Source organism: Hydractinia symbiolongicarpus, chromosome 8 (assembly GCF_029227915.1).
Source record: "Hydractinia symbiolongicarpus strain clone_291-10 chromosome 8, HSymV2.1, whole genome shotgun sequence".
Lineage (NCBI taxonomy): Eukaryota > Metazoa > Cnidaria > Hydrozoa > Anthoathecata > Hydractiniidae > Hydractinia > Hydractinia symbiolongicarpus.
The window spans coordinates 14,438,240-14,464,393 of record NC_079882.1 but is presented as its reverse complement, the minus strand read 5'-3'; the positions used below and the strand labels follow the sequence as shown (position 1 = coordinate 14,464,393).

General features: G+C 35.6%; 1 protein-coding gene across 1 annotated transcript in view; it reads left to right on the top strand.

The window, feature by feature from the left end:
- LOC130654984 (protein diaphanous homolog 2-like) overlaps positions 1-7,002 on the top strand; it is a 59,211-nt gene extending 52,209 nt beyond the window's left edge. Inside the window, exons 21-24 of the mRNA XM_057457685.1 lie at positions 2,635-2,799; positions 5,781-5,849; positions 5,930-6,101; positions 6,177-7,002. Of these exons, the coding sequence (XP_057313668.1) occupies positions 2,635-2,799; positions 5,781-5,849; positions 5,930-6,101; positions 6,177-6,301 (531 nt within the window). The 3' untranslated portion in view covers positions 6,302-7,002. The remainder of the gene's footprint in view (positions 1-2,634; positions 2,800-5,780; positions 5,850-5,929; positions 6,102-6,176) is intronic.
- Positions 7,003-26,154: the final 19,152 nt, after the last annotated feature.

The following is a 26,154-nucleotide window of genomic DNA, read 5'->3' as shown; positions in this document are numbered from 1 at the left end:
GAGATAGGGTCTATGAGTCTCATGGTTGTGTAACGCACTTTCCTATTTGTTAATATTAAGAATATGCGAAATGTTTTTATCGCCACCATGGTGATAAAAACATTCTGTAATAATTTTTTTAAATTCTGTTGAGGGATACCCTAAAAAAGTTTAACATAAGCCAGCTTTATAAACAACAGGCAGGTTGATTTTATCTGTAGCCAGGGACTGTGAGTTGTGTTTTAGTGAAATCTGAAGTGATGATAGTTATCTTTTGGAAAAATGTCTAAAGTGGACGATACACCATCTATTCTGTTAAATCTAATTTTTGCATTTGTTGAAAGAAACATCAAGAATCATGATACAGTGGAATCTCTCTATCTCGAACTCGCAAGGGACCAAAATTTTGTTCGAGATAGAGAAACTTCGAGATAAAGAAAGGAAAATACCTTAGGCGGACCACAAAAGGACCGAGACTTTAGTTCGAGATAGAGAGAAGTTCGAGATAGAGAGTAGTCGAGATAGAGAGATTTCACTGTATTTACAAATTGTATCAAAAATTTTAACCAATTTGAAATAAAAACAAAATTTAGAAAGTTTGTCCAATTTGAAAAATCGTATTCAACAAAATGGATTGTGATCTCCTAATTACTTTTAAACGCGAAGTTGGAATTTAACAAATTGGATCGTGTATAAACGTGCCCAAATGTTTTAAACTTTTTCCTCTTGGCAATAGAACACATAATTTTTCACATATCTACATCATCGTTAACATAATTGCTATATAAGTTATACAAAAGCTGTTGCAACATTAACCATATTATTCCTTTTTTTTCAGATATTTTGATTGGATTTTTTATGAATTTTTCTAACTCAACATTTCCTTAAATTTTCCTTTTTGGTTCGAATCCCAAGATACTCAATTGAATAAATACAATAACCGATAAATACAAATAAATTCATGCTGAAGTATGTATGAGGCTGTATTTAGTTTGTAACTATATGCTAGTGTCTAAAAACAATGAGGCCAAAAATTAAGCACCCTGACAGGCGTATCGTACCCATGATCACGTTTTGGAAGTAAATGGTTTACCAGAAACTTAAATTTATAAGATTTTATAAATCTATTGTTTTTTATATACAGCTAAATGATACCCTTTATTATTCAGTATCAAACAATTACATATATGCACAAAACATTGAATTTGGCATAACATTTAGCATTCTTGTAGATGTACCAATGTGTGGATGCGTCCCTGGTACAATATCTGGCAAACTGGCAAATGTCTCTTACTCAATTATATATAGAATTATAAACTATAGCTATATAGCTTGGATTGTTTTGACCGATATTCAGTAATATGCACCTGCCTGTTTACTGCCAATTTTTCAAAGTTGTAGAGCTGTGTAGTCAGTGGAGTACGTTCTGGTCACCAAAACCTTTAGTTTTTAGATGATCAAGTAATTAGTATGGTATCTGCTTTTTTAAAGATTTTTTGTCGGAATTTGATGTTGGAGACAATGGTGTTTTAGTTTGATATATTATTATCCATATTTCTTCTACTTTTATTAACTTCATCAGTAAGCTCTCGACAGAAAGAGCTGCTCTGATATTTCGAAAAATGACTAAAAACTGACATTTTCCAAAAAAATTATGAACAGGACTGTAGCTAGATAGCTATTGTTAATTTATAACATAAAGGTTGGTCAAGGGGAAAAGATGTGTACTAATGTTTAGAAGTGTGTCATCTATTTTCTAGTGAGTGCTTCAGGTCATGTTCACTTTTCATTTTAACTTTTTACGAAAGTTAATATACTACAGGAATAATAGCAGAAGCATTTTTGCACGAAAAGTTAAACGTTGCATACAAGCAAAGAATTGGAAAAAGATGGCAGATAGGGTTAATCACTTCAGCCTCGTTCTGTGTTACACAAAGAATTCGTTGCAGGGAAGTCAATAAGAAACTGAATCTGGCTATCGAATGAAGCAAAATTAAGCTTTAAAATTTGTTCCTACAAGCGCTTTACTAGTGCCCACACTGAGCTGTCTGAAAGCAGGTGATTATTTTAGATATATATGAAACCCAAATCTCGGCATAGGTTTGTGGGATAAAGTATAAGTGTAATTAATCGAATTAAAATGTTACACTTTTGCTCTATTGCCTATTTTAAGGCAAGAAAGTGTTAAAAGCTGCAAAAGTCAACATTTTGTTGATACATTGTCCAAGCTTGCAAGTAAACAAGTAGTATCCCGAAGTTTGTCATAACTAATCTCGTTTGCACGCTCTGCATTTTCGCATGCATATTTCGCGAAACAAAATGGATATGGAAAAAGTTCAATTCTGAATACACTTTTTTTACTTTAAAAATAAGCAAGCAACTATATGTTAATTCACAAATGACAATTTACTTATTTTCACGCAACGTCACATAATCCGTGTATGAATTAGACTCCAACTGCGTGTAATGTGGAAATTTGCTGAAATCATTTTCACATTTAAGAATCTGTTCTAAATTTCGCGAAAATATAATTTGTCGATTCTACGAAAAAATGCAGAAACCACAAAGTTTATGACATTTAATAAATGCTTTGTACTGTTCAGTTTACTGCCTTTACAATGATAAGTTCTTTAACTTTTCTTTTGTAAAATGCAGGACTTTTTAGCAGGGGCCGGTGAGACATTTCAAATAGTCCAAGAAATGCACAAAAAGATGACCAGCTTGTTCTCTGAAATTGTCGAGTACTTTTGCTTAGATCCAAAGAAGTCATCTCTGGAAGAAACATTTGGAATTATACATATGTTCTTACAAGAATACACGGTAAAACTATATAATTGCACGATGACTAACTGCAACAATGTCTAAAAAAAGAAAAATTTATATTTTTTTTTAAAAAAATATTTAGTCAAGTACGTGGCAGGGACAAAAACTGTTGATGTTTTAATGCCTAATAGATACCGTAATGCTTCGAATAAACGCCCGGAGCGTTTATTATATTTTTTAAGGGGAGGGTGTGTTTAAAAGAAGGAGGCCTTCTAATTTTTTCAATTATCTGAAATAAAGTAAAAGTATCGTAAAACTAAAAGGATTGTTTTACAAGATAAATAATTTACATTCTATCAAGCTTGTTACGTATTGAACATACACTAATGGAAGTTTAAATGGCTATCATCATTTCATTAATCAAGATTCAGGCAACAAAATGAGAGCAGTTATAACTGGAAGAAGACAAGGGGGAGTTGAGTTACCTGCAAAATTTATTTTTATTACGAATTATACAATATAATCTGAGATTTTAGAGAATGAACTTGCCAAAAGAAAAGATAAGTTTCTCACAAGACAATTAAAATATATTTGAGGATGACGTTCGATTATCTAAAATTAAAAATTTTCGCAAGATTTTTGCGATTTTATGATTTATAATTTTTCGAATTTTTCACTGGGAAAAAATTTAGGTTTGAAACTAATGTCTTCCAGAGAGTAGAAATTTTTCCTTTTTTTTTTTAAGGAAAATAAACACATAAAAAATTGAAAATTTTTTCTCAAAGTACTACAAAATAAATTGGACCATATACATGTGCACAAAATATTAAGAGAAAGTTAGAATGTGCTTGTAAGGCACAGTACCTAATATTAAATCTAAATTTTATTATTATTATTATTATTATTATTATTATTATTCATCTTTATACAGGTTTATCTACGTCAGTATAATATATACAAGATATATGTAAATGTTACTGTTATCAATGAGAGACCTGTGTAAAACAAAAATAACAAAATATAAAATTTTCGAAGTAATTTCGAAGTAGATATTGAAAAATTTAAGAGAATAAACATTGAGAACCATATATGAGAAAATTGAAAATATTGTGAAAGACTATGTGCGAAAAATTTTCAGGTATATCAAGAAACACGATGTAAGAAACGACGGATGACGTCATCACACAATCCATACATTTGGCGGTGAGAGGACGTGGAAATTGTATTGTTTGTGTCGATGGCGTCAACCGTTCCCTCCCACATCGTGGATGAACCAGAAAAGTTTAAAAATCATAATTGTTTATTAGTTTATATTAGTATACAAAGTTTTAGAAAGTTGATTTTTGTGTTCCACTGGGATCTTTAACACGGTTTACCTTATTTTGCAAAATAAAAAATCCTAACCAATTTATTTGCTTTGCCAAAGTCACTTGCTGTAAGCGCTCCACTGGATTTATGATACAGTTAAACCTGTATTAAATGTTCACCCAGACGGAGATTAGATCTTCTAGCTACAACAACAATGTCCTATCCTTGCAAGAACTTCATAGTGAATATTACTTCTTACTATAGTTTTCCAAAGAAAATCTGCGGAAATTTATAAATACATTTTTTTTAAAATATGTGGTTCTACCTATGACTTTTAGAATTTTATTGCTGATATTAGCATATTTAGTCCTCGAGTGCCACTCCCCATATTTAAAATTTACTTTAAAGTTGAAAAAAAATTACTCCAAAAATTTTGTATATTTGCAAATTGCCACCTGATCTTTTTGGAATAAAAAACACTTCCTTCTTGTTGAGAGGTTCGAATAGCTCATCCTTAGCTACATTGAACACAATTGTAAAAAACTCATTCTTCAATGCACCTGCATCGATTCCATCTTCACCATCAAAAAAAACCCTAATTTTTTTAAAGAGATTCTCTTTTTCTCCCAGTGGCCTTTTATAAAAACTCAATGCATGCTGCCATATTTTTGTCTGTTTACAGGTAAAGTACAATCATCATTTGAATTTAAGAGATACCCACTTTGGTATCCTTCAGGTACTGACATTGGAGTAGTGAAGGCTAAAGATCCTTTAGAGGTTGATGGTTCAGCAACATCATTAGCACACATTATATGGTTGAGAGCATCATCTAAGTCATTCGCATTACTCAGACAAGTTCTTATTTGATTGTGGTCAGCATCTGGTAGTAATTCCTGGATAGTGCTAAGATTTTCTTGTGTATTTAAAGATGGCATACTCATATCAGGATTTGATGGTGACATGTAATTACCACACTGACTCGAACTTTGGTGCATGAAATCATCAGGGATCAATGGTAGAAATTGTGCTTGGCAGAGTTCTTGGTGCAACTGCAAATCATAGTAGCTCGTTCCACACTTCTCACATGTATACTCCTCCTCAGAAACCTAAATTGAAAAAAAATGCATTCTTCATACATAGCATTCTTTTTATCTTTCTGTTTCTGTCAATTAAGCTAACTTTTGTTTTCACTTTATTTATTTCAAATTATTGTAGGTTCCTCTGTTCCTCCACCAAAACAGCGATGAGGTCTCTGAATTTGTGCCATATAAAAATCATACAACAAAAAATAGTAATGTCACATAAAAATAATATAGGTCATACAAACGAGAATTTGCTTTTGTCCGCTACGGCGCCTCATAGACGTTTATTTAAGCGGGCGTTTATTTGAAAAATCAGAAAGAAAGGGTACGTATATTCGTGGGTTGCGTTTATTTGAGGCTTTACGGTAAATGTAAAACGATTGCCGCTCATACTTAATTACGAGGATGCATAAAAATATCTCAGTTTTGTGATATTATGTTCCCATCTATTAGAGATTCCAAAAATTAAAAGACGTTTCGGAGGTGGTGGATATAGTCATTTTGTTATAAACTGTGACGTGGTTCGTAGCCTTGTTGTAACAAATACATAGCTATAATAAGAGATTTTGACCCTAAAACATCCATTTTCGATATTATTTCGTTATGATTACATATGCATTAATTTGTGTTATTTTTCAACCTTTTCAGAATGCGAAAAAAGACAATGTAAAACGAAGAGAAAAAGAAGAAAAGGAGCGCAAAGCTAAGGAAAAAGCAGTAAGCTTCTGTTTCAGTCTTTTTTTATTTAATACTATTATTGTTTCCTTATTATTTCAAAAGTATATATCTTTTTAAAGGAGTCAGACCGTAAAAAAAAAGAAGCCACGAAGCAGCAGAAAAATAGACAGATTGCCCTGGATGCATCTGAGGACGATACTGGCGTGTTAGATGGTTTAATGGCTGCTTTACAAACTGGCTCTGCCTTTAGAGATCCGTCTCGACCTCAAAGAAGGAGACAGCCTAGAAAACGTATGATAATATATTTGACCTTTGGGAATGAATTTCGTTGACTGTTTTCATTTTTGCTGTTGTCATTATTTTTAGCACGTGCTGGACAGTCTGATCTTGAAAGAAAGAGTACTCGTGTGAACATTGTTCCTATAAAAATGTTGCAACCTGGACAGAAATTATCGGATAAAATGAACGAAAAAGAAGTTAATGAAGTTTGAGAGAAATCACAGCAGCATTCATAATATTGCTAAAGTAATCTACTTTTACTGTACCTACTGAGCTGACTACGCTTTTTTAACAAATATCTGTTAGTAAGTTATGCTCCCTTAACAATTTTCGCGCATTCACTACTATTCATAGGTAAAATTTTTAATTTCTTTTATTATGATTCGTTATTGTGTAACATGATATAACCGCAACTTAATTCATTGAATTTTAATTAATTTATGGTTTTTTGTATGTAGAACTCGCTCCTTAGCATTTTAAACATTGTTAGTCCAGTCTTACAATAAGTCCTTCGCTAAATTAGTCTTGACGGTTATATACTTAGTTTGGCCCCGCAAAAATTTTGAGAACAAAAAAGTAAGTTAATTCTCGCGAGCTTTTACCTTTATGGGATAAAGAGATCCCTTAATCGTTAACCACCTCTTTACAAAATCAAACAATAATAATCAAATAGATATTTGTTTAAAAGTGATTTGATTCCTGATTTTTTTGACTCACGAAGGTTTCTTCCTGGGAGTTATTAGGTGTCAGAAATATGTTGTCAACGAACTATAATAAAAAATCAATTTACCTTTGAAATTTTTGAAGTGAGCTTCCGTTTTTGCGCCGTATTTTATTTTCAATGTGCTTGAACATTGTATCTATTTTTATGCAGATGAGTTTTTTGAAAGAAAGTTTCAACAAATTGTAAAAATTTTGCTATTTTAAATACTTCCTTCCTCCACCCAATTAGTAAGTGGACTTCATGCTTTTTAACAACCAGTGCGATACACTTTGTTATTTTTACGAAAATGTTAGACTATTAAAAAAAAGTCCCTCACCGCAACTAATCTTAGTTACCTTATCGGTTAAAAATATGTCGGACTTTTATTTCGTCGGTTAAAAAATTTCGTCACCTGGCCTTAATTTCGTCACTTTAACCGACAAACTGTTTTAACCGAGTAAAAGAAAATCATTTTTTTTTTCAAATTATTTGCTTTATGCATCTATTAAGTATCCCTCAAACTGACTGATTTGAAATCCCTTCACACAAAAAGCAGAAGGATTCCATAATCAATGGCTTTGATTCTGCTGGCATTTCTAAGGCAATCAAATCGGCAAACGATGTTTTTGCCAGAATGGAAAAACCGTTCCGAGAGTTCATTTATCGGCCTCCTGTGTGATTTTTTTTTATCTAAAAAAACTAAATAAATTAATTTAAAATTCAAAATTTGATTTTTGTTTTATTATTTCATCTTCCTCGTCGCAAATCGCACATAAAATCGCTAATTTTAATTAAAAAACAATTTAGTTACAAATTTCGTTCATTTTTAGTCAGCTTTCTTGCCCCTCCGTCGATGTTTAATGCTTTGCAAAAGCTGGATGACACTTTAGGGCCGCCTGGGAGATTATATGACAGTTATGAATATTAAATGTGGTGTTCCACACGCAGTCAGAAAGCTGTCATAACGATGCACCCTCCGAAGTGAACTCGTCAGAGTTTACTCAAAGGTCGTAAGTATTTGGTGCTTTTCAGGTCGAAATAGTGCTGCTGTACACCTTTTGTCGATCCACAAGTCTAGAATCTATATTATAATACCCGTATACGTCTGTCCGTCCGTATGTCTGTCACGCAAAATGGTAGCTAGCTGCGACGGGCGAGCCTGTGCATCTTTCCACGGGCTAACGACTAGTGTCCATAAAATAATCTTTAAACACGTTTTTTGCCGTTTAAGTACGGAATCCACGCGAAGCAAGAATTCTCAAGATCGAAGCACACATGATTTACAAATTCTTCCGTGGATGCAGACATTATTATTACCTAGTGCTTAACTGAAACCGATTTTCAAATCTAAGTTTTGTCTTTCAGTTATCTTGTCCAGTTTCGCTCTGTTTTAGCCTTTTTTTGTCCAAGAAATACCGCATCAGTTGTCTGGGCGACGAGTCAGCCTTACGAAAATGCGTTTCACTCAATCACTGCACGTGACCCTTGAGAAACATACGCGCCCAAAAAGGTGCTTCAAATAGCGCATTTTATTCAGTTATTTGGTTTAGCGTCGAGCAGCAAAGTGTCATATTTTGCTCCTATTTTACCTAGCAACGGGTAACCATGGCAACCAATCAACTAGATTTTTGGCTTAATTTTTTTGTACTGTTGCGTACTATCCTACTATCCTCATCAATTAACTTAGAAAAGACATTCCTCTGCGATATAGGTTATTTGGTGGTAAGCCACCTTAAACGTTTCTGTGTCTAATTGTGAAAGCTACAAAAACCCAGAAAGATAGCTGGTTATTTTTAATCTAAGATCCCTTTTTATTAAAACATTAGAAGATGTGTCTTTACACAGCTAGTACATAATGTAGTACATATCGTCATATATACATTCAAAAGACTTTTCTGTTGTTGTTTTTGTGTTTAAGGGCCATTCAATAATTCCGTAAGACCAAACTCGCCATTTTTACCCCCACCCCCTTCCTGTAACGCATCGTAACAAATGTAATACCACCCCCATCCACCCCATGTTAAGTAAATATTTCAAGACCTCATCTATTTATTTCCTATGGTACCAAAAACCTTTATGTAACAGATAACCAGGCAAACTAGTGCTCTAATATGAGATAGATACAATAGGGCCATTTATTTAGCATACAAGATGATATTTTGGGGATATTTGCGTAAATCCATAGGCAAAGAACCAATTCAAATGTATATCTCACCCTAAAATAACTAAAAATATTCGTAATACATAAAACTTCTCTGTTAACAAAAGAGCTCTGTCCACTCACCCCTAAACTTTATGAAAACATACAACACACCCACACAATCTTTTTACGAAATAGTGTGGGATTTTTATCTTTGTTTGCGGAAATACAGAAAAAAACATGTTTTGCTGTAATATTTTGTAAAAATTCAAACCGAAGATATCCGCGAAAACGCTTAAAGGTATTCGTTTAAATTTTAGGAAAAGTATATCCACTTTGCTCTTTTACAAGGAATTGTTACAAACCTTGAAAATCCATAATGGCAGCTGTAGCTGTGACGAATTTGATTTCCTGTGTTACGACTTCCTTTGGCCAGTAGTTGCCTTGTGTGATAGCTACAATTTTTAATCTGTTGTTGAAAATTTTTTCGTTTAGCACTGCGTAAACTTTATGTATATAAATTGCAGAAAACAATGGCCACAAAGACAATGGAGATGCTCAATGAAGATGCTCCTGTTTATTTTTAGGGTTTTTTCAAATGAGAAAAACAAACATTTTAAAAAACGTTGCTGAATAGCTCACCCTAGTATGAAAGTTAGTCTTTAAAAACCTATTTTTTTTCCAAAAAAACCTTAATTGTTTCAACCTGCAGTCGCCACCATTTGCATACGGCTACCGTAAATTTTACATTGTCGTGTGACGTCCCCGGCGATAGATAGATAGATAGATGATCCATTTGATTCAAGCTATGTCAACCGACGCATAAACACTCTATTTCAGTCGATGGAAAAAGAGAAAGAAAGAAAATACAATAAAGCCGTCCTTGAGAATGAATATGGTTCGTTTACTCCCCTAGTGTTTTCTAGTAATTTCCAGAAAGACGTCAACTTTTTTGTCGAATTTGTCGGAACTGAGTTTAATAAAAAGGAATCAGTCAAAAAGTAAGGTTTCAAACTACTTTAAAAAAATAATATCGTTTAGCCTAATACGAAGTGTTTTGACCTACATCATTATAGGTTCAGTCCGGGTTCAGCGTGAAAGCCTTTTCAGAACTGCATCAATCACTTCATAGTGGCGAGAATCAGTTTCTGTAGCAATGATTATGTCATCGTGTAGAAAGTGTGCCTCAGGTATGTCTGCAAATATCGGTTGCAGTGCTCGGTGGAGTTCACCCGAAGCTGACTTTGTACCCATGGTCAAACGTTTGTATTGCATCAGCTTTCCATTGGCATGGAACACCGTGATGTATCGACTCTGAGGTGGGACTTCAAGCTGGTGGAATGCAGATTTAAAATCAAGTTTGGTTAAATACTGACAGCTAGAGAGTTGGGCTCTAATATTTTCTTCCCTTGGTATCGGAACAATGGCTTGGTTGGCGTTACGCATATCTACGGTAACTCTGATTCCACTGTCGCCCTTTGGCTATTCCTGCCTATCTCCCCTAGGTACTTCATCTGGCGACGAAGAGACTTTAAAAAAACCCTGTTGCAGTTGTTGGATGTCAGCCAAGTGTGAAAGGGCTGGGTACAGTGGTTTACATAAGTTTGATCCTGAGTTACATAAAGGAAACACTTATGATGCATTTGTATCGAAAGCCCGCAAAGGACGAGACAAGCATACCAACCGTGTTGAGGATCAGAGCCACTCACCAAGCTCTGCATCAAGCTCAGAGACTGAGACTGATACCACCTCAAGTGAGTCGGAGGAGGAAACTGCCAGTACGAAACGCATGTCCAGGAAACATGTTCCTGCCCGTCCAGTAGGCCAGGCTAGGAAACGGAACAATATGAGACAAGTGTCAATCAAACCGCGATACCAGGTTCAGTTAATAATTAACGAGAAGACAGTCGATGCATTTGCTGACACAGGAGCAGACATCAGTGTCATGTCCAGAGAACTTGCTGATGAGTTGAACCTACCACTTTCAAAGACCAAAATGAAAACAAAGCAATACAGTTCCAGGTCTATTACATGTGTTGGACTTTACCAGGGTATGATTATGTGTGGTGAAGGGGTGGCAAACGTCAGAATCTATGTTGTCAAGCGGAAGGTAGAATTCTTGTTAAGTGGTATTGCAGTCGAACCCTAAACCGAAACCAATATTGAAATCGAACTTGATCCGACGTGCAGGGGTCAAAAAAATGAGCAACTTTCCCAAGTTGTCTCTGCACAAAAAAATGTATTTGATGGAATCGGCTTGCTGAAGGACCATCAAGTACACCTCCACATTGACGAGGATGTTCAACCAGTAGCTGAACAGTCCCGTCCCATCCGATTCCACCTGTGCCAGAGATTCAAACACGAGATTGAGAGATTTTTTAATCTCTTCCAGCTGCCTTATTGTGTTGTACTCACCCATCTCTATTTCTTCATGTGCTTGCGTCGACGTTGTGCCAGGCTGCGCAAGATTGTCAGTTCTACTAAAATCATTATTATCATTATCATCAATATTGCCCTCATCTGTAAAATCTCCTTCTAATCCCTTGATTATCAGCCATTTATTTTAACGAAAAAACAACTAATAATAAACTAGCTATAAGTAACATATTTTGAAAAACACTCGTTCATGTACAGAACTTAAAACAATGTTCGCTATAAAAGCTAAAAAACAGCGTGTAAAGGTGAGTCATGTATGTAGACGTTCGAGGATTTGTATGTAGACGTTCCCAATATGGGACAGAATGATGTGATATTTCCCGGAAGTCTGCGGTTATTATTTGATCTGGAGTTGATTAAAACATTTCAGATAAAATATCTGCTTTACAAAATACAAAATATAGCTAAAAAATAGTTAATATTTGATCAAAATCTAAATAAAAACGATATGAGAAAAAATAGAAGAAGATGTGATACAAAAGGCAGAGAAAATGATTGAGTGTGGACATAGACTTAGAGTGAAGACTCTCCTCAAATGGGACACATCTAGAAAACAAAGAAACAAAATTTCATAACATACGCCTAAATATAATATTGCTTCAATTTCTTTTTAAAGTTACATAACATTTTTCTTTTCTAACATCTAATGGCAACTTGTTGTATGTGTCAGCACCCATGTAATAAAAACCACTTTTCGCAACTTCTAAATTAACTCTTGGCAAGCGTAATGATAACTGCTTATTCCGTGTAACCCTTTCGTGATTCATCAACTCGAAGTAACTGTTGAAGCTGCTACAACTCTCTCCGTCAATACATGTACGAACTACGCAACACATATTTCTTATTATCATACTTTTGATTGATGTAACGTTTTCATTTTTCGTGACATTTCTTGCATTGTTGTCCAGAGACACAAGCCTTTTCTGTTGTGTATTTGTAAATTTAAGGTTGATGATACTGTTAAACGTGATAAGAGGTAGTATCATCATGTTGTAAATGATAGTAGCAGTGTTGTCATCAATTTAAGATCTCAATGCTGATAAGAGACGAAGCCATGTTGAAGCTTTCTTGTAGGCTGTGTCAAAATTTACCTGCATGGATAGTCGAACCCAGCAATATAAACCACTGTGTCGTCAGCGAATTGGATAGTACGTGCTCTAATAAGCGAGGTCTCAAAATCATTGAAGAAAATTAAAAATAAAAGCGGTCCTAAAATAAATCCCTGAGGGACTCCGCATTTTACATTCTCAGTGTTATATCTGATGTTATCAATAACCACCTGTTGTGTACGGTTGAATAGGTAGTGGGTAAACCATTCTAACTCTTTGCCACAAATACCATATGCGCAAAGCTTTTCAAGCAAGATGCTATCTGAAACAGTGTCAAAAGCTTTCGACAAATCAATGAAGATTGCACCAACTAAATTTCCTTTATCAAGCTCATTTCTGATGTTATCAGTAAATAACGTTGCAGCTATGTCCGTGGAGCTACGTCTGCGGTAACCAAATTGAGAACGATATGATAAATTATTGTCTTCTAGATAGCTGATAAGTTGGCTATGAACCGCTTTCTCAAGTATTTTTGAAAGGCTTGAGAATATAGATATTGGTCGGCAGTTATTTGGTTCAGATGGTGATCCTGATTTAAAGATGGGAGTGATCAGTGCGTGTTTCCAATCTGATGGTACTTTTGAGTTGTCTAATGATAAGTTGATTAAATAACACAGTGGTTCAGCAATCGTAGATGCACAGCCCTTCAATAAAGGTCGAAGATGATCCGAACCAGTTGACCAAAGGTCAAATGGTTCGGATCATCTTCATCATTTTTAGTTCTTTCTCAACAAATATGCGTGATACATAGTTAAATTTAAATATCATACATGTTCTTAAAAGTGACTGTTTTGGTTTGTTCCAGATAAAATCTTTTAAGTAAATAGATTTTAATTTTAACTGATGTGCCACGTTAGAGAAAATTAAACATAATGTATTTACTTTTTCGAATTTATTGGTAGTTGCATCATTAGTAACTTTCCTCGTCTTGGTGGCATTATGGTTTTTATAGTATCCCAAAACTTTTTTGGATTTCTTGAGTTTCGACTTAATAGATCCCTACTGTAGTTACCTTCAGCTGTTCGTAAGTCAGTGGTACATTTGTTACAAATTTTTTTGTATGCTTTCCAATCTGCTGCTGCGTTTGTCTTACGAGCTTTTCTAATGAAATGAATGAAAAAAGAGGATACCAGTTATAACTACAGAGTTTGAAAGGAGTTTTACTTATCTGAACCTAATGAACTTTACTCCCATGCGATACTTGCAAAAGATCATTTTAAGCAACTTGTGAACCTCTTCGGCAGTCATGATTTTGATATTACTATAGGTCAATTCATGACCGAGATATGCGCACTTTTTGTAGATTTTCAATCATCTCCTGATAATATGCTACACGGGAGTGGGAGACCTTTCCAGAGATTGTCGGATAGCCTGGAAGGTGAATATTAATTTTTTTCACAACATCATTATCCAGTGTCCAACTATACAATGGAACAGCACTTACCTCGAGAGGTCCTTGCCTTGGCGAGATGACTATGTGTTCTTGATCAACCCTGAGGATCAACCTTTTAAGTATATCGATCAATTATCGTCGCGGCTAGCTGGCCAAAACACGCTCTTTATGGTCGACGATGTGATAGCGGTTGAATCTCTTGATGAAAAACGACAACCTTTGCTTGAGCTAGCGATTTCAGGTAGGCATCGAAAGCATAGCCTATGGTTGTTACACAGTCTTATACCGCTTTACCTAAAAATATTCGTAGGCAAAAAAGCAGCTCTTCCTGTGGTACCCCCATGAGCGTTCAGATACGAAATTGATTGATGAAGAAACCAATATGATCAGCGACTGGGAAGATATCACAATTCAGCTCAAAAACTCAAAATATGCATGCTTGTATATTAGGCCAGAGCACCCTAGGAGTCATAAAATTCTCGAATGAATGGTGATTTTATGGATCGATTTGGTCCGCAAAACGGCGGTACAATTATATTTTTCTTAGACTGTCCATAATCAAAAATTTCGGATTCCAAAAAAATTACAAGATAAAAATGTCTCTTGTAATCCAAGAATCCTTTGATTTTAATAACGAGACTCTGTTCGATGAGCACTTGCAGCCTTTTTTCAAGCGTGCTGATCTTGGGAGATTATTAGGTATCGGTGATATAAAAGCAGCATACAGAGACGGGAAAACCACACCTCATTGTGATATCATGTGGGCTGAGGCCGCCTTACCACTCAAGCAAGGTCAAAATTGGCACGATGCCTTCGTCACATTCGACGGTGCATTAGAGATTGTGTGTCGTTCTAGAAAACCGAAGGCCGTACAACTTACCAGATGGCTTGCGAAAAAAGGTGTTGAAAAATTACAAGATGAGCTTAAGAAGCGAGATCAAGCCATTGAAGAAAAAGATGTAAGCATCGCTATTCCAGCGGATGATCTTGAAGATAGAGATAGGCAACTTGTGCTGCTGGAGGACGACCTTGAGGATAAAGACCGGCAACTTGCAGTACAGCGTTAAGAAAATGCGGTCCTTCAACAATGATATGTTCCACGTGCGCAAGATCCTAAGAAAGATAATGTGATTATGATTTATCGCAAACATAGCAAGCATGACGACGACTTTCATCATCATCTGCCATACTATTGTGCTATCACAAAAAAAACGACGATGGTCCAGTGAAAAATTTTCGAACTCTGAAGAAATTGTTGTTATAGATAATCTTAATGGTATGCACGCCTGTAATAGATTTGAAAAGGATGGGTATGTGGAGCGGTATCAATGTAACTTCAGACTGATCGACCTTACTCGAGATGATTTGTACAATCTAGGTGTTCCGGCACGGTTAATGAAGAATTTCAGGTAGATTTAATAAATTAAGGTTAGTAATTTATTCAATTAGAATTGCATAATTAACGGATCTTAATGTATGCAATATTGCATTTCCGCAAAACATTGAACTCCAGGGGGCAACTTATCTTGTGGGTTGGTGAAAACATATGAACAGCTGAACACACTTCGAGCATTGCCATTTTGCTTTTTTGTTTGCAAATAACTTGTCACAAATATTCTTGCATTTACGATGGTACCACAAAAAGAGCACAGATCGCATTGTGCCATGTGCATATCCTTGGATTTCTTGTGGTACCATTAGCAAGGTAGCTTGCAAGTAGGGGTTCACTCGAACATGGCTCTCTGCTTCCAATACGCCCTTTTTTTTCTCCAGAGGAAAGTCTAAAAACTTACTTGTTTATAGACACTTTAAAAAGTGTCTAGAAACAAGTAAGTTATTTATGTTAGGCATTGTTCTATCGACACCATTTTCAGGATGTAATATGAAAATGCGATATAAACCGGTTGATCAACTTCGAAACAATGTTGATTGAGCGGCTGTTCCTCTATAACAATCTCGGATACTAAGTTCTGAGAATTCATGGAATCGTCAGTCACTTCAACTTTTCTAAATCTTTTCACATAAGCAACTTTTGCTCCAACTCTCCCTGAAGTGGTCCTTTTTCTCATCGGTAATCGAAATGATTTGAAGTTGGACTGCGATGAAGATGGTAACAAGGCGATGTCTTTTTCCTTTAGAACAGATTTCGACAATAAATCTTTAGTCCTAATAATCCTGCGTAAAGTTTGTCTAAAACGTCATCCGCTTCAACTAAATATGAGTCGAGTTCCTTCAAAACTTCCCTACACAAACCAGCCTTGTTCATTTTCCAGGACTTTTGAACATATTTCTATATTTATATATGCAATCTCCTGCGTTTTGTGAAGGCTTTCGAGCGCAATATTTCGGAATTTGAAGTATTTTTTAGCCAATCTAGGGGGCCGAAAGTTAAAAAATTTTCTTAGCCCGCCGGCCCCAACTATGGTCGGGCCCCCTTCGATACTGAATAATTTAACACCCCCACTTTTAGAATTGCTCCGCCGGGCATGAGTAACAACATATTGTCCTCGCCATCAGCGGACGGCATCACGTGTTTTAATAATTTCTCACCGGTACACCCGAGATTGCGAAAATTATGTTCAAAAATATAGTCGTGATAATTTATGCGCTGCGTGATAGGAAAAATAAATTACTGTTCTCGGCTTTTTCGCAACCTGAGTTTGCACTATGAAATTCTTCATTAACCTTCCGGCACTGGAGGACTAATATTCTTGTAACTCTTATGATTGACAAGAAGTAAAAAAATAATTTTTGTTTCTAAACATGTGTCCAAATATTTGTAGGATAATGCACACAATGTCAACACTCTTTATCTCTGGACAATTTCAGGGTCAGAAAGAATAGACAGCAGACGAAATGGTGCATCAAGTGCCTCGATAAAAAGAAGGCTTCAAGACAGCGAACCAAATGCCCTCTTAAAAAAACAGACAGGAATGTCCAACCTGTGATTACCCTGTTTATCTATACAACCTTATTTTAACCAGAATACGCAATGCCCTAATGTATGATAGAGAGATATCTTCTCTAGATTATCTGGTATGTGACATTGTAACGTTTATGAAGCATATCCAAGCACAGTTTGGAGGCGGCATGAACTGGGGAAATAGAGATCAATGGCAGTTCGATCACAAAATTCCACTCAGGTATAGAGAGAATGGAGAATATTCTTGTGAGGAAGAACAACTCGCAAGACTGCACTACACCAACATGGAGCCAATTTGGATTGCGGACAACCAGACGAAGGGCCCTCGATATATCTCTGAATAGTCTAATGTGTTTCATTAACAAACTAAACAAAAGCGAATGAAGATACGCGAGAGCTGTTCGAAGGGATGTTCAACATCGATATGGTGTAATCAGGCGATAATTTTGTGAGTCTTTGCGAGTCACAAAAAACGTCCTTGATGCAAGAAATTCTTTTACATAGTCCGGAGGTATTTCGAGATCTTCTGGTACTAGCTTCATTTCCTCTGCAACAAAACTACGGTCAGGTCCATCTTTAAAATAAGACCTGACTATTCGGGTCTGCTACAATACGACCCAGTCTTTACGTCCTTTTGCTCCAAAAAGCATCGGTTGCACGTCTCCTTGCATCGCCATGCTCTTCTCCAGGTTGTACAAATATAAATAGAGACCATCCTCAGGCAAAGGTTTTTTATCAGGATACTCTTGGTTTTTTACAAGTGGTACATCCTCCAGCTTGATGGCTTTTGACGACTTCACACCAATCATTGCGGTCTTGGTTTTATTTAAATTATCCACTGTAGTTTACAGGTTTTTTTAACCATATTTTACTTGGTTCCTCAGTGACCAACTCTTGCGCATCCTGAGGTTTGAAAAGTCTTTCTGCAAGCACTTTGTTATAAGATTCTACAAAGGCTGTAAAGGTATGATGATATTTGGTGGTAGCTTGTTTAATCTCCATCCTTTACCTTCTAACAATTTTGTTAAATCTGATTTAAATTCTAAACCGTTATCACATTGAAAAATTGTAGGATAGCGCAGAGGTCCTTTTTGTAATATCCTGGATTCTCTCTGCAACCTCAGCTGCTTTTTTCGTTTTTAAAGGTCTCAGTACCTTGTAACGTGAAGCGACATCGATGTCTGTCAGGATATATTTAAAAAATTTCCATAAACTTTGTCATGTGGCATATACAACAGATCAAACTGATGTATTTCATTCGGTTTTGTGATGGTGAAGTGTGGATGATCAATCTTTTTTGGCCCTCGAATATGTCATAGCCATTGCCGAGCCAGCCAATGTTTGAATTTCTTTTTAGATAGTCCACTCTCTTCAACGAGCAATTTGATAGCTTTTTACCAACCGAAAGATGTTCTGGGTTGTAGTAGATTTTGCTCATTTCTTCGGCCTCTTCTTCTGTAGGAATATGTTTTGCAAGTGACATGTTTATTATATGTCAAAAGTATGGTTTTTTGCTAGCGTTGTCTGCGACTTCTTACAAATATGTATACAAAGCAAACCATACAAAAGCTAGGGACGACACAGTAAAGACAAGTTCATAATTCTTTGCTCTTTGGAAGGCTCGTAGAAATCCGAAAGCTTTGGAGGCCCATCGAGCGTAGCAATATTGTATTCTGCATCTTCTTCTGTTACGATATGTTTTGCTAACGCAGTCTGCGACTCTTTTGACATGTTTATTACATGTTAAAATGTGTATTTTTTATTACAAGTATTTATACGCTGCATATTCTAGAAGAGCTAATGATCCAACAATGAACGTAAGCTCACCGTCCTGTTGATGTTTGGAAGGTATATAAAAGTCGGAAAGTTTTGGTTTCTTATCGATCGTTGCAATGTGATATGGTCTCATCCCTTCATCGAGCTCTTTCAAATCCTCACCGGCTTGCCTCTTCAGCTCTCGTTGATGATTATACCAATAAATTTTTGCTTATCCCTTACCCATTGTGCTTGCACAACTTGTTTGCCATTTTCTCGAAGCTTGCTGAATAGAAAATTACTACCGGAAAAAGCTAATGCGTTTATGGCGGCCCCTGCTGCCATTACTGCTAAAGTTGCCATGTTTGTTTATTTAGGAGGCATTAGGGAACGTTTATACCATCCCTGTTTTATCGCGTAGTCATCAAATAATATCGCTCACGTCATATATCAACCAAGCTTCAGACCATCGTCCAGGTCCATCTTGGCCCCTGGTCTAGAAATTCCCAGCGCCTTTTTTGCTCCTAGCGCTAGAAGTATAGTGTACGATTTATTTATTTTATTAAAAAAGCCAGTGTACACAATTATGCTGATGACAATTCCCTTTCTGCTTTCTCAAACACAATTTCAAACTTAATTAAACTTTTAGAATGTGAATCTAATATAGCACTAGTGTGGTTGAAAAATAACAAAATGATGGCCAATCCAAAAAAATTTCAATCAATCATTGTCACCAGAGATAAATGTAACAATTGTGATTTAGTGGTAAAAATTGGTGACAATTTAATTAAAACAGAAAGCGAAGTTAATTTACTAGGAGTGACCATTGATAATGGCTTGAATTTCGACTCTCACATTTCTAAACTTATCAAAAAATCATCAGCACAATTGAATGCACTGTTTAGACTTAGCACGTTTTTATCTCACAAAGCCAAATTAGCGCTGGTACAAAGTTTTATATACTCTAACTTTAATTATTGCCCTTTAGTATGGAATTTCTCTTCATATAAATCTTTGTTGAAGATTGAACAAATTCAGAAGAGAGCTTTGCGTTTCTTATTAAATGATAATGATAGTACTTACGACGAACTCCTTTTGAAAGCAGGAAAATACCAAATGAGCGTCTATAGACTTAAAACATTATGTCCAGAAATATATAAGACTTTGCACGAACTCAATCCGACATACATTAAAGATATCTTTAAATTTCATGGGAGTGGTAGACCAGTGAGATCACAAAATGTTAATAATTTAACAGTCCCAAATATAGACACCGTTAGTTTTGGAACAAAAAGTCTCTCTTCCCTGGGGCCAAAAATATGAAATAAATTACCCAATCACTTGAAATCCTCAGAGTCTCTTAGTACTTTTAAAAATGCGATCAAAAGTTGGAATGGAAGTAAATGTTTTTGTGAGGTATGTGAATTGTCCCAAACACGCTTTTAGTGAAATTTTACTCTTTTTTTGTATATATAAAAATTTAAAAATATTTTCTCTCATTCAATTAATATTATTTAATATTATTTCTATTTGCACTTTAATTTCAGTCGGTTTTGATTAGCACTACTTTTTAGAGCTATGCATATAATTTTTCTTTTCACGAAACTTGTATATAATGTACCGACTATAAATAAATTTACAAACAAACAAACAAACGATACTAAGGGAGCAGCTTCCCATAGGTAATCAACGACTTCTTTCTGTTGTGGTGATATGTTAGAACTTATTTATTATAGGGTTAATTTCAAAAATGTCTATTTTTTATGTTGAACTTTTTTTTCAACAGGAGGCGGCTGCTCTGATGATTTTTCAGGCTGATTCTGCTACTCCTTCTGTTTAAGAACTTATACCAAACACCAACGCCTACTATAACAATAACTGTTACTGCTGTTGCTCCTAAAACGGCGGTAGAACTTGACGAGGTACTTGCTGCTGTACTTGACGAAGTACTTACTGAAGTATACTCTCTACTTGATCTTTGTTCTTGTGCAAGTCCACCTTGTTCTTGCGGTTCCATTCTGCAAGTTTTTTTTTCCCAGCAGCAATACGACCTACTTTTTTCTTCGTAATAACTTGTTTTGGTTCTTGCTTATCCTCGATCATTTATGATTATCACTATTTTATAGAAGATGACCTCTATAAAAATTAAAATATAACTCATAGAACCCTGTGTCTCATAAATCCATTTGGAATTCTTTTCCTAATTCCAACTCGCAGACATGGCCCGGGAACCTACCTGCAGGCGGAGTGATTATAATTTTTCGAGTCACATCAACACCATGACTGTGCGATGTGTTAAAACTTGGCATAATCCCATATTGATTCCTAGACTTGAAGTATGCAATGTTTTGATCATATAATTCATAGAACCCTACAACTACTTTTGACATATTGTTACCCATTTTCCTCTTCCTCCTCTTTATCTTCATTTTTTTTGACAGCTGAGTGTGGTTGACTGTATGGGCAACAACGAGAAGGGGCTATCTTTGATAATTGGATCTTCCTCAATATCTCGCTTTAATACCCGTATACGTCTGTCCGTCTGTCACGCAAAATGGTACAGAAAGTAGAGAGACGCACGCTATGCGGTTTAAAAAGAACGGGCAAACCCGTGGATTTTCCACGGGCCACCGACTAGTCTAAAAAACATTCCCTACAACATTGGTGTACATACTAATCGCATGAGAAGACAGTGCTTTAGACGTTTTTTTCCCTTTTCATCGATTTCCCGTTGAATATATTCGGAAAATACCTTTTCGATCACATCATGTGGCGCCTTTTTTACAAAGCCTTCATTACACTTTTTGGTAAGAGATTTCCTTTGCCTTTACGTAAAGCATCTTTTAAAGCTTGACGTTTATCTACTTTTTCCGGTTGTTGCAAAGCTTCTGCGGGAGTATCAACAACATTAAATATGTTAGCAAGTTCTGACATTTTATTTATTATAAGTCTATATTTTAGATTAAAGAGTAGTAAAATTATATAAGGTAGAATTATCGAAATACATAAATGAAACATCAACATAATGTTTTCTATTTTTTGAAAAAGCAACATAATGCCTGTGGGCGAGTGTTGTAACCTGATCTTTTTGAACAATCCTTTTATCATCGGCATTGTTTAGTGCTATTTTATTTACTATTTGAGTATAGGGCTGATGTTTTTTCTGCTGGATAACAACCTGATCTCTATAAATAATAATCACTTCTTCCAGGCAACGCTTGTAATCGCCAAATGTTATAGATTTTTCTTTTACACATTTTTTTACACCCTTTGCTTTACGATCGCCACCATTTTTTTCATGAGACCTATTATGTAGGCATAGAGTTTTGCTCTCAGTGCTATGAAATCTCTCATGGTTAATGCAGCTAGTACATCTTTAAATAACCCAACGATTTTTTTGTTCAATCCATTTGGAAAATTCTTTCTCTTTTCATCGTAGCTATATCCACTTGTATCAAATCTCTTCTCTACATCATCCGCAATATCCTTGTAGAAATATTCCGTGCAAATATGGTACATGACACTATCCGTATCCATGTTGCAGAGCTGAAGCTTGCTACCATATTTTGGCTCCATATAATCATAGTGAAATTCATACATAACTTGCTTGAATATATCCAGAATTGCTTGACCAACATTCACAGGCTTTATCATTTTAGTTTCAGTCTTACCTAAATTTATACCAATAGGATTCTTGCTGAAATGGGTTGCACCACCTTTAAAATTGGGCTTTGCAACAAGCTTTAGATATTTTGCCTGGTTGGTAACGAGTTTAAAATTTGAATGCTAACATTTTCCATCGTTTTGCCAAATACGGCAAGGTTCGTATGCTTGAAGAAATCCTTCCTAAATGTATTTGCAGTACTAGCCCTCAATTTTGTGTTATGATCGACATACCCCTTAAGCGAAGGACTCTGTTCGAATTGGATGACTCGGTGCACTTTTTTCAGTATAAGTCCATGCTTTATAGAATCGTTCAATACTCTAATATGCAGCACATACTTAACTTTATTATTCAGATTTGGCACCAGTTTTTCTACCTTTTCTAATTTTCATTCGTTCGTTTTTTCATGTAGCTCCTTAGGATAATCCACATCTACTTCCAATAGGTAGCCATGCTTGTTTTTCTTTACCAGTTTTGCGATACTTTTGGGTGTAAAATCATCTACATCATATACCTTTTTAAAGTCATGGGTTGGTAAGACCTTACACATAGCCCATCCATAAAGATTGTTAGCATCAAGGTATATGAGATGCGAGATTCCTCATCTGAATTATACTCATCACCAATATACTTGTTGTTTGCCTTGGCATAGCGATGAACTGCTTATGTTATACCACCTTGAGTACCTTTTTCAAACACGATTAGCATGTCAAGATCCGTGAGTAGCTCTAGATTTTGTTTTGTATATTTGAGTGCTGCCTTCCAAGCTAATCTCGGAAATCTTCAAAGATATGCCAGGAGTAGCACGTCGGTGGTGAGATATAAATCATGATAATCACCTAGCGTAACTTGATATGATGTAAATGAGTTCCTGGATAATATGTTTGCACAAATAAGGACTTATGTGGAAAATCCAACGTTACCACAGAGTGGGTTTGCAATCGATTGAATAATGCATCTGGATATCATAAATTACAGCTGACACGAGGTTCATCCTATATAAAATTACCTAAATGGATCAATGTTAAAAAGGCTATCATTAACCCCAAAAATGATGATGAAGAGTGCTTCAAATAGAGTGTTATTGCGGCACTGCATCATAAAGAGTTTGATAATCATCCAGAACGCGTCAGTAAATTACAAGATTTTGCAGAAAATAATAACCTCAATCTTGCGATCAATGTTTTATATGTCTCGGGAAGCAGCAGCATCAATATTTTGCGTAGATCTGATTACAATGCGCAACGTGAAAAACAAATAAATTTACTGTTGATTACAGATAATAAAAAGATGCACTATACCTGCATTAAAAGTCTCTAAAGGCTATTGAGTGGCAAGAATTCTAAGGACTGTAAAGCGATGCATTTCTGTCTAAATTGCTTGCAGGCCTTTAATTGTGAAAATCCAGGGACAAACATTATAAATATTGCATAGATCATCAAGCGGTTAAAAATACAATGCCAAAGGAAAGCGAAAAATGGTTGAAATATCAGGATGGTCAACAGCAATTCAAGATCCCGTTTGTATATATGCCGATTTTGAATCCCTTTTGGTCCCGATGAAGGATGATGCAAGAGAAAGCAAGACCATAAAAATGAATAAGTATGTACCATCAGGTTGATGCACATATAGCACATTTGCCTACGAAGACGTATCAGATCCACTGACAACATATCGTGGCGAGGATTGCATTGAAAAATTTATAGGACACTTGGAAATTGAGGTCGAGCGGTTGTATAACACGTTTCCAGCGAAAACTATGGTAATCACACCAGAGGAAGAAAATAAACATAATGACCCATCAGATTTGCATGAAGCCATTCAACGATCCATCAAACTGAAAAGTGAGAGATCACTGTCATTATACAGGTCTCTACCGAGGAACAGCACATAACTATCGTAATTTAAAATATAGAATTCCTGGCCACATCCCCATCATTTTTCACAATCTGAGCGGTTACGATGCGCATCTATTCATCAGAGAATTAGGTAAAAATAATAACACTGAAGATATTGGTTGTATTGCGGAAAATAAGGAGAAACATATCAGTTTCAACGTCAAGATCATGGTTTTCATTAGCAGGTGTTACTATTCTAGCGGGGAGCAGGTATTCATCGATAGTTTTCGATTAAGGGCATCAGGCTTGAATAAATTATCAAGTAATCTTATTGGAACAAACGCTAGTGATATGAAATGTAAACATTGAGCACAAAAATTCTTAAAGTTTAAGGGTATAAATGATGATTATTTTTTTTGTAAAAATTGTAAGTTGGAAACTGTCAAGCAATTAAATCAAGAAAAATTAAAGTCAAACGTACCCTCAATGGCAAATATTTTCGATAAGGATGATATGTTTTGATTGCTGCTCCGAAAAGGAGTGTATCTCTACGAATACATGAATAGTTGGGAACGATTTGAAGAATCGGAGTTACCCCCTAAAGAAGAATTTTAAATTCAATTAAATATGGAGTCAAAACTGACATCGATTATAAATATGCGCAAAAACCATGGCATTGTATCGTGCCAGAGGGTGATCAAGTGACACTGTGAGATTACCATGATTTGTATCTGACCACCGACGTGCTACTACTAGCAGATATATTTAAAAATTTTAAGAGTGTATGTCTTACATATGTGTATGTCCTGCATATTTTACAGTGCTCCTGGACTGGCATGGCAGGCTTCATTAAAGTTAGAGTTACTTACGGATCCTAGCATGCATTTAATGTTTGAAAAAGGTATTCAGGGTGGTATCGTGCAGGCTATTCATCGCTATGCCAACAATAAATACATGGGGATCAATATAATCCTGGTGAAGAATTGTGATATTTACAATACCTTGATGTCAACAATCTATACGGTTGGCTATGCGGGAGGATCTACCAACTCATGGCTTTCAATGGGTTAGCAATGTTGATATGTTTACACCCCCAAAGGATCGCAAAACTAGTAAAGAAAAATAACCACGGCTACATATTGGAAGTTGATATGGATTACCCAGCGGAGCTGCATAAATAAACATAATGAGCTGCCATTTTTGCCGGAGCGGATGACGATTGCTAAGGTGGAAAAATTGGTACCAAACTTGCGAAACAAGCGTAAGTATATGGTGCATATCAGAGCTCTTCATGAAACGCTAAAGCATGGTCTAATTCTGAAAAAAGTACACCGAGTTATTCAGTTCAATTAGAGCCACTGGCTTAGGCCATACATTGATATGAACACTAAATTGTGGACTGGTGCTAAAAACGATTTCAAGAAGGACTTTTTTAATTTAATGAATCTCTCCGTGTTTGGAAAAACGATGGAAAATACCCGCAACCATCGTGATATAAAACTGGCCACTAGCGAGAAAGCGTATCAAAAATATGTAATGAAGCCCAATTTTAAAGATGCTCATGCATTTAGTAAAAATTTAATGGGTGTTGAATTGAGTAAGACGTAGATCAAAATGAACAAACCGGTATATCTTGGGCAAGCTATATTAGATATGAGCAAACTGATCATGTATGAGTTCCATTGTGATTACATGCATGCAAAATATGGGAGTAAAATCCAACTCTGCTATATGGATACGGATAGTTTCGTGTATCATAAAAGGACTGAAGATTTTTATAGGGATATCACATGTGATGTCGAAATGAGATTTGACACGAGTGGATTTACAGGGGAAGATGGTAGACCACTTCCAATTGAAATGAATAAAAAATTGGTGGGATTGATGAAGGACGAACTGGGTAGAAAAATTATGACTGAATTTATTGCATTGAGGGCAAAGCTGTATGCATTCAAGACTTTAGAAAAGGTTGAAAAACGATGTAAAATGTGTTATTAAAAATCAATTACATTTGACGACTATAAAAAATGCTTAGATGAGGGTATAAACGTTTGTAAAAGTCAGGTACTCATCCAGAATAAATTTCACCAACTATACACTGTAA